Source organism: Hibiscus syriacus, unplaced genomic scaffold (assembly GCF_006381635.1).
Source record: "Hibiscus syriacus cultivar Baekdansim isolate YM2019G1 unplaced genomic scaffold, ASM638163v2 tig00000857_pilon, whole genome shotgun sequence".
Taxonomy (NCBI): Eukaryota; Viridiplantae; Streptophyta; class Magnoliopsida; order Malvales; family Malvaceae; genus Hibiscus; species Hibiscus syriacus.
This window is the reverse complement of record NW_024061828.1, coordinates 17,255-27,165: the sequence shown is the minus strand read 5'-3', so window position 1 is coordinate 27,165 and position 9,911 is coordinate 17,255. Positions and strand designations below refer to the sequence as shown.

The window sequence follows — 9,911 nt, the reverse complement described above, 5'->3', positions numbered from 1 at the left end:
TAATTATTTGGTCAAATATCAAGGGTATTTTTACTCTAAAATAAAACGTTGGGTTGAAATACCCCTAATGGTTGACTAAATAATCAATTTAGTCCCTATTCTTTCTTTTGAAGTATTTAGTCATCAATGTTTCATTTTGATACAAACGATGAGGTCGAAACGTTTTGATATTCTCTGTGTATCATAAGCTAATAGAGATCAAATTATTTTGATAAATAATAATTATCAAAATTATTATTTTGATAATTTTGATACAATTTAGTCCCTAATTATTATTTTGATAAATATTAATTTAAAGGATTAATTTTGATATTATATTTTTTTCATCAAACGAGTTGTATCATGAATTTTTTTAAAAATAGAGTTAAACGAGTTGTATCATGATTTTTTTTTTAAAAATAGAGTTAAAACAGAATTCAAGTCACCAAAAGAAAAAGGACTAAATACCTTGATTCAAAAGATTAGAGACTAAATTTCAAATATGCAAGAAGTATAAGGACTGAGAATACAATTAGACCTGTAAAAAGACAGAAGGGAAAACAATGAATTCTCGTGTCTGTACGAAACAGTTGATGTGGTGTGTATAAATAATTGGGTTGTCGACGTGAATTGACAAGTTGCCTAATTGAACCCGTCTTTCCCATTGAGGCAAGAGTCACTGAAACTCATCCAATAATCAGACGAAAAGAAAGGGTAAAACTACTCTACCAGTTCATCTCTTACATCATGAATTGCATCTTGATCCCTATACTTTCAAAACGAGCAAAATGATGGTTTCTGGAACAGTTGAAAAGTTAATTTATATGAACTGAACTTAGTTACATGATATGATCTTAGTTTAAGCTTTATCGGATTAGTGAATATGTCGTCGCATCACTTCAAAATATCACTATATTTTAATTTAACATTAAAATATGTTAATTGAAACAAGTTTATTTTATTCACAATTGACAATTTATTCTTTTCGATCTGAAGACAGAATTATAAGCGGTAGGCAAATGGTTGTTAATTGGTGTTTCTTTATATGAGAGTAAACCATGAGGAGGGTGATGAGTCTCAAGGAGAGGAAGAAAGTGGAGAGAGTCCATCCTCTTTCTTGATCGTGTTGAGGAATATTTATAGTAACCCTAGTCTAGTGGTGTTAAGCATAGGATAATTGTGGCTATTTATAGGCTAAAGAGATAAATAGATATAATAGTCACATCTTAGATTTCGTTTTATAACGTCATATGGATCTGTCAGAGGTTTTATTTATATATTGTAATTGATTTGAAGGTCTATATTCGAAAGATGTGGGCTCCTTGAAGGCTCTGATAAACGATAGATTTTTAAAAAAATCTTGATAGAATGAAAACTAAAAATTTATAAAGGTCGTATCTAATTGGAACTTAATAATTTCTAGAGATCATTAACAAAAGTATAACAAAATCACTTAATTAATCTCATCTTATAAAACTACCATTTTTATCTATTGTAAAAATGAATATTTTCCTAGTCTTCCTAGCCACAATCTAAAGAGTGTACAATGTAGGGATCAAAATGAAATCTTTACTAAAAAACAAGGAGTTACACAATAATTTTACCATAAAAAGAAATAGAAGAATATGATCAAGATCAACTACAGATTGATCTAAAGAGGCACTGAAAGATGGTCAATGATTTTTTAATTAATAAACTTTTAAATATTATAAAATAATCATTAAATTTATTTAATTTACAAAATGAACATATATTATAAAATAATAATTAAATTTATGAAAATTTATCATTATAGTGTACTTTATATATAAAAAAAACAGTAAGAAAATGACAGCACTAGAGTTGAAATGGGACTCTGAGAAACGGCACTACCGGTAACAGTGCATCTGACAGAGGAAAACAGAAGGGACCAAAATGAGATTCCTCCAAATTTAGCAGACACCCATTTTCTTTCCCAGCCATCCAATTCATTTCCCCACAAACCAACGCATTGCACACTCTTCATTGCTTCAGATTCTCCATTAAAAAGCTCTCTCTTTTATCTCCTAAACCCTCAAAGCTCCTTTATTTTTTCCTTCTTTGCTTTGCCCAAAGTTCACACCTTTCACTATCCTTCTTCCTGCATTACCACTCACAGTTGAAATCTTATGGTCATTTTTTGCTTTCTCTGACCTTGTTCTTCTCTTGTGGATACTGAAACTGAGGTGGGTTTTCTTTCTTTTGCTCTGTTTTACTTGGAAAATCTTTGTTTTTTATTGTCAAGTTTGTGTTTTTGCTTGTACCCTTTTGTTTAGTTGATTATTGTCAATACATTTTGTTTTTCTTTTCTTTTAGTGTTTATTGAATTGGTTGAGTTGAGAATTCTTGCATAATCAAGTGACTTATGATGTAGCTTGGTAGTCCAACCTCAAGTTTTTAGTTCACTGGAATGTTTTGACTTGGGTAGTCTTTTAGTACTCATTAGTGTCTGGAAATCTATATCACATATACATATCTGGGGGTGTGTTGTTGATAATAGGATGGGATTATGGCAGAGATGGACGGTTCACCTCGTTAAGACAAGGCATAGAGCCGTCGGATACAGTGGGCTGAGGGAGTTGGAGAAAGAGGAGGATGACCTTTTAGAAGAGGAGGGGTGAGCATGAGTGAATAACCTAGCCTCTCTCCTCAAAGCTTCAACCTCTACAAGGAGTTTCCCTTTTCCGGCTATGACGCCAGCCACCTTATTATCGGAGAGTCGGAGGCAAGTGGGCTGATCCTATGGGTTTAGCTAGAGTGGTGCTATAATTTGCCTGAGGTCTCTTAAGTAAGGTAGGACCTAGTTGTTTGAGATAAGACTCGGAGGTTAATGAGGTGGGCTATCATGAGGGGTTTCCAGTGAGTGCTTATGGCGAGGGGTTCGAGCTAGTTGTAACATACATATATATTGCTATCACATGATTCAGATTTGGTCTATTGTAGAATTAAGATTCATAATGTCATGAAGAAGAATTTATAATAGGTTAGTTTTAGCAACAAAAAAGAGTTTGATTGATGAGTTAATGTTTGTTAACCTTTGAAGTTTTGAGGTCCCTTTTGAGAATTACACTACATTTGTGGACTTTATCTTGTTAATATAATATCATGGACTTTCTGAAATTTGTATAAATTAGTGGACTTTTTCATACATGTAAAATTTACATAATGGAGATATATGGTATGTTTCAGTCTACAATGCTAGGAGACAATTGTACTGATTCTGAAGCGGAGATTAAGGTGAGTTTTGGCTATCAATGCAACGGTCACGAAGGTATTCCTTGCGGGACTGGTAATAGGTATGGAATCGAGTCTGGACGTAAAATGCTGAGGAACCGCAGTTTCTCGTGTTTGTCTGGTGCTGCCTTAAGTGCTAATGCTACCTTGGCCAACACCAATATCTGCAATGGTCTGATAGGATATGATATTCTTCCTGGTTTGGACTCCCCTAATTCGTTTCGCAGGGTTCCTTCTTCCCCATCTCTTTCGAGGTTGGATCTATTATCGACTTCCCTGCAAAGCACTATGTCAAACTTAAGTTGCAGTCCACCGAGTTCGGTTGATTCACATGAAACTGATTCTTGTTTACGGCAGCCCATGAGTGCTCTCACTAGAAGTGACAGTTTCCTTAATGCTGTGGAAGTTCAAGTGGCGGGTGGAGCTGCGGGTGAAGATAGGGTTCAAGCTGTCTGTTCCGAAGAGAATGAATGGCTCTTTTGTGCCATCTATGATGGCTTCAACGGGAGGGATGCTGCAGATTTTCTTGCCGGGACGTTATATGAAACCATAATGTTTTACTTTAATTTACTAGACTCAGAATCAAAGAAGGATGTTCCCAGAGCACCATTTGAATGTTCTCTTGATGATAGTATGGCAGGTATTGAGGCTGCAAGTGCCGGAAGCTTCACGAGGAAAAGCGTGGATCCTGAAATGGAAGCGTCATCTCATTCATTTAGGCATCGGGTGCTTGATATCCTCCAACGAGCTCTAATTCAAGCCGAGAATGATTTCTTGCACATGGTAGAGCAGGAAATGGAGGACCGCCCCGATTTAGTTTCTGTAGGATCTTGTGTTTTGTTTACGCTTCTTCACGGAAAAGATTTGTATACACTCAATTTAGGTGACAGTCGAGCTGTATTGGCGACATTTGATGAAGGCAACAGCATGGGTCAGTCCGAAAGATTGAAAGCTATTCAGCTCACAGATAGTCACACCGTTGATAACGAAGTTGAAAGAACTAGACTCTTGAATGAGCATCCCGATGACTGTACACCTGTAGTAGCTGGAAAAGTGAAAGGAAAATTGAAGGTCACCCGTGCTTTCGGAGTCGGTTACTTGAAAAAGGTCGGTTCTGGTTATTCTCATCATCACTTATAGTTTTCGTTCTTTATATTTCCCCCGTTTTGAAGATCGACTTTCACTGCATATTAACATGAAACCGATGTTTTGCAGAAGAAACTGAACGATGCTCTGATGGGGATTCTTCGAGTTCGAAACCTCATTAGTCCCCCTTATATCTCCACTGAACCATCACTAAACGTGCACAAAATATCAAGATTCGATCACTTTGTTATAATAGGCAGCGATGGTTTATTTGACTTCTTCAACAATGAAGAAGCTGTAAAGCTCGTCCATTCCTACATCTCGAGCACCCCATCTGGAGACCCCGCAAAATTTCTCGTGGAACAGCTGGTGATCAAAGCAGCTCGTTCTGCAGGTACATTTGAACAATGAACATAAATCATCCATGTCTTTCCTTTATTCGCTTTTTTATGTTGCTGTTATTACTATCATAGGTTTCAGTAAGGAAGAATTGTTGAACATTCCGGCTGGTAGGAGGAGGAGATACCATGACGATGTTACCGTTATCGTGATTATTCTTGGAACGAATCATCGAACTTCGAAAGCATCAACCTATTTGTGAAGCTTATGTACTATTTTTCTCCGCATTGCAAATAGCAGTAGTAGATCTAGCAGTCTTGAATCACAATATGTTTTCGTTTCAACTTGTATATAAGCTTAAATCCGATTTCGTTTTGCTTCGTTTTAAAATCAGAATACTACGTAATAACCGGAAGTTCGTTTAAAAATCGACTAATGAACTGAACCATTATAATTCTATCAACAAGATGTTTGTTCATCCATGAAGAAAAATGACAACATACTAGAATAAGAATGTTATTCCGACTCTTCATTTTTTTTCTTTTTCATATACGAGTCGATGCGTATCTATACATGAGAACAGGGATATGAACACATATCTATATCTGATCACATCCTCTGACCAAAAGGAACAACTTTGTCTTCTCCGTTACCCTCTTTTATGGGTTCATCATTCAAATTTTCCACTTCTTTCTCATTAAACAAACATCTCTAGTGAAGTGTAAATTTGGGCTTGGACCGTCATAACTGTGAGATTGTAAAATAACCATTTTGATCCAATTTCTTTTATAAAATTTAAATTTCAGATTCGAATTTGAATTTTTTTCTCTTTTCCACTAACACGATATGTAAAATGCAGAGTAGGGCTTATGTACTCGAAAACAATAAATAGACGTGGCGTGCAATTTTGAAATATAGGAGGGTCGCTAATAAATAATTGGGGAATAAATGAAAAGGGAAAAAAGAAACATTGCCATTGGTCCATTAGACTCATATATATGATCCTGTTATACAGTGTAAAACTTTTTGATTTTACAGAAATTTAAAACTATTGGATGAGCGAAAACAGACAGTTGGAATACACAGTAATAAATAAGAAGATATTAATTGGAAAAAAAAAATAAGGAGTTAATCTCAATATTCTATTTTCACTCATCCAACGATCTGAAATATGTGTAAAACTAAAAAAAATAATTATATATATATAGAGAGAAAGAGTCAAGTTAGTTTCCAAACATGTGCATACATATCTCATTTGTTTGTCAAAATGGTAACACAAATGCTCCCTTGCTTCACCAATTGTGGTCCCTAAATTCTTAACTATATATATATATATATATATATATAGGTAGGGGCTCTATAAATTTGATAACATTGTGGTTGACGTTAATATCTTGGTATTTTGAATTCGTATGATAATTTTAATTTTTTTATATATATTAGACGTCTTGGAGAGTCTAAATATATAAAATTCTTAATGATCTCTTTGTTACACAAACTCTTTAATGTTCATAATTTTATATATTTAGACTCTTTGAGATATCTTGTGTGTTTTGTTTATGAAGACTAAGGATAAAATCATATATAAACATCCAGAAAATACAATATCTAATGTTCATATTTCGATTTTGTGAATTTACACAACGACTCTCTCGACAAGGAAGTAGAAGAAACATCATCGTTCATTCATAGCACACAAGGGAAAGCACCATTTCTTATTACAAGGATGACAAAAGCAAAATAATCACTCTAATTTCTTAAATCCTAATAGCTCAAACCCACCACAACTTCTTAAGATCGCATCTTTATTTTAAAAATTCAAAGGTGACGGCAATCATATGTATATATAAATACACACAAACATAAATCATATTCCATAATGGTAAAAAAAACAAAGGAGGACAGTGCATGCTGCAGCCAGCGCAACACTAGGTTTTACATATCCCTAACTTCGAACATGTTCCGGTTTTTAACGACGATGTCGTACATGTGAATGGACTTGAATCTGTTAAAATCCTTGGGAAGAGAGATCAAATGAACAGTGGATCGTTTATGGAACTGAAGGAGATCAGGGTCGTCATAGTACCTCTCCCAACCGAGTGACAACAACTTAAGTTCGAGATCCTCGTAGGAAGTGATCACTTCGTTGGTGGGAACATGCACGAGCACCTTGCGACGGGCACTACTGCTCGAACCCTGTCGGTTACCGTCCAACGGCTCAGCACCAGGGTTCTCGACTAAACGAACCACACCGTTCTTGAAAACCCAAACACCGGACATCTTTTGTTTACCTAACAAATGCTTCTTAGGGGAGAGATATAGGGATTTTAGGGTATATGTACATATATATATATATATATATAGGTGAGTCCTTGAGTTGAGGGACATGATAGAGAGAGAGAGAGAGAGAAGAAAAAGGCTAGGCATTGAGGGACAGGGACACGAAAATATTGTACCATGGATGTGGGCATAAACAAGATTGAAGGGAATCCTTGTTTCTTTTTGGGTTTGGTCCTTTAAATCAACCCCACCATGGGGAATCTTTGTCTTTGAATTTGTTTTCTTGTTGGGAAAAAATTGTATTGGACGTGAGTGAGACTAATAGTTCTAGAGAAACCTAAACGAAAATGATTTTGTATATTTATACAAAGTGTGTCATACTATTATATATATATATATATAATTGTGGGCGTAACTATCAAGTAATTCGTATACACTACGGATTGTCGAGCTATATAAATATAATCTGGAATCCAGGGAGTTTGCAGCAGGGAATCAGAGAAAGAACCCCGAAGTTTATATATATATATATATATATATAGCTAAGCCTCCCATGGTTATTGTATGCAACATGAATAAATGATAAAAGTAGTTGGTTTTCCTTAAAACAAAATCGATACATATATATATACCGAAAAATGTTCAATATAGTGATAAAACATATTACATCTTTAAAGAGAAGACCTAAATTCGAAATTTAAAGACGATATTATTAGAAGAAACACTCAAAAACGATAAATACAAACAATAAAACATATGAAAGATAAAAAAATTTGATACATAAAGGAAATCTTTTTTATGTACATGCTATGTAAAATTTAGACTTCACGACTTTGTCTAGTCGAATGTCATTTACAAAATTTAGGATTTAGGTTTAAAAGATGAATTTAGAATTTAGGGTTTAGAATTAAAATAGATAAAATTATGAAGTCTAAATTATATATATATATATATATATAATCTTTTAAAGTTTTTGTCTTTTAAAATAGATAATGAAATTTTAAATTGATATGATTGAGCCAAAAGTTTTAAATAATACGGATTCGTTAAGTATTTAATCTAAAAAATCGGAGGGCTCAAAACTTTATTTTGACTTAAGTTTAAATTGATAAGAACCTAAAATACTATTAGACCAAAAACTTTGGGAGGGTCAAATTATCTAACTTCAAAATAATAGGGACTCATTTAATATTTAATTTCAAAATTTGAAGAGGACAAAAACCTAATTTAACTTAAATTTAAATTGATATAAACTTAAAATACTATTAGATCAAAATTTTTGAGAAGGACAAGAGTCTCTTTCGCTCTCTATACATTCTCCGACTATGCAAATATATATTTTCTTAAGTGTACATTTGTTTTATGATCCATGATTAGAGTTCTTAACGATTATTATCGATAACGGTATCTCTAAAATTTAGACTCAAATTCTATTATAAACATGCCTTAACACTAGTCCAACATTTTGTTGGTGAATTAAGTAGCCCTAGTATTGTTATTTATGGAAATGGAATTTTAGGAAGGGTGATGGCATGAAAGAATTTGTAAAGGATTAATGTTATTTTTCCAAAATTTGTGAGTGGCTTGTATAAAATGGGGTACATTTAGGTGGGACCAAAAATGGGAGGATTCTCTCTACTTTTGTGGGGGATTGGAGAGTTCTTCTGCTTTGGGACTTCACTTTACTATTGGCCTCCAAAGTATAATTTTGTCATTAATTATTTTCCTCCTAATAAAAGCATTTCAATTACTAATTCTGATATTCGAATTTAAATCTAATAACTATCATTTAGGTTAGTAATAGTTTGAACGGAATAATTTTCTTTTCTCGACAATTCTGATTTTATTAAGGATTTAAATATGTAAACCCAAAACCTAAGTTGCGTGACTCGTTAAGAACTTCCACATACTTGGAGGAAAAGAATACAACACAATTAGGTAGATGCTACGTCTCAACAACGGATTATACGGGCAATCACCTACAAAAGCGACTGTTGAACAGTACATATAGGTTTTCAGCATTTCGCAATTACACACCGGACCTGTGCTAAAGAAGACCCCTTACCACCATGTTTTAAATAGCTCACGCCTACACATCCCTTCTTTAGCTAAGTGATCCGTCATTCCATTCTGTCTTCTAGACACATAATCGAATTTCACCCGTACAATTAAATGAGATAATTATACGTAACACGTCACGTACTCGCATGTTTTTCCTCCTAATTTCAACCATAAAGAGTGCAACCTCAAGCTTTCTCTTTAAACCTAAACCCTAAATCAAATGTGAATGAAATTGAAGGTTTGGATTTATGGCTGATGCAGAAAGCAGAAATCCGGAAGAATGTCGAAGAAGCAAGCAGCAACTTGAAAGTTCGTAAAAGCAAAAGATTCGAGCATCCGATCAAAACCCCAAACCGTGACGCATGGGATTGTAGGACTTTTGGGCACACCATCTTTCTTTTTCCCACCACATTGGTCGCACCATTGGTGTGTGTATATATAGCCAATGCAACCATCTTCCTCCTCGTGACACATGGTCCTATATATATACATATATATATACACCTTACCCCACACTTTAAAGCCAACAACGGCCTCCACACTTCACATGATCCAATATCTCCTAGCCCTATAATTTCCCCTCTTTTTTATTTTTGGGTTTTTTTATATAGTTTATTTGTCATCTTACATTAGAAATTCATCTTTTAGTTGGACCACCCACCAAGAACAGAACTAGGATGAAATTATGAGAGGGACTAAGTTGCTTATTTTTGAAACTAATAAGGTTCTAAAAGGTAATTAAATCACAAAAATAGAGGATTGTGACTTAATTTCACTCATTTCAAATTTGTCACATCCTAAAAAGTAATTAAATCAAAAAGTTAGAGACAATACTTAATTTCATGTAACTTTAAAACTGATAATATCTTAAAAAATAATTAAACCAGAAAATTTAAGGAGGGCTAGGACTTAAT

General features: G+C 34.1%; 2 protein-coding genes across 2 annotated transcripts; one reads left to right on the top strand and one right to left on the bottom strand.

Annotated features, from left to right (window-relative positions):
- Positions 1-1,893: 1,893 nt before the first annotated feature.
- Positions 1,894-5,013, top strand: LOC120115617 (probable protein phosphatase 2C 40). Its single transcript, XM_039136272.1, has 4 exons — positions 1,894-2,183; positions 3,187-4,338; positions 4,447-4,711; positions 4,791-5,013. Exons 2-4 carry the CDS (start codon positions 3,193-3,195, stop codon positions 4,916-4,918), a joined length of 1,539 nt encoding a protein of 512 aa, XP_038992203.1. The 5' UTR covers positions 1,894-2,183; positions 3,187-3,192; the 3' UTR covers positions 4,919-5,013.
- A 1,477-nt stretch (positions 5,014-6,490) lies between these two features.
- Positions 6,491-6,966, bottom strand: LOC120115596 (flowering-promoting factor 1-like protein 3). Its single transcript, XM_039136260.1, has one exon. The coding sequence runs from the start codon at positions 6,934-6,936 to the stop codon at positions 6,592-6,594; it is 345 nt and encodes a 114-aa protein (XP_038992191.1). The 5' UTR covers positions 6,937-6,966; the 3' UTR covers positions 6,491-6,591.
- Positions 6,967-9,911: the final 2,945 nt, after the last annotated feature.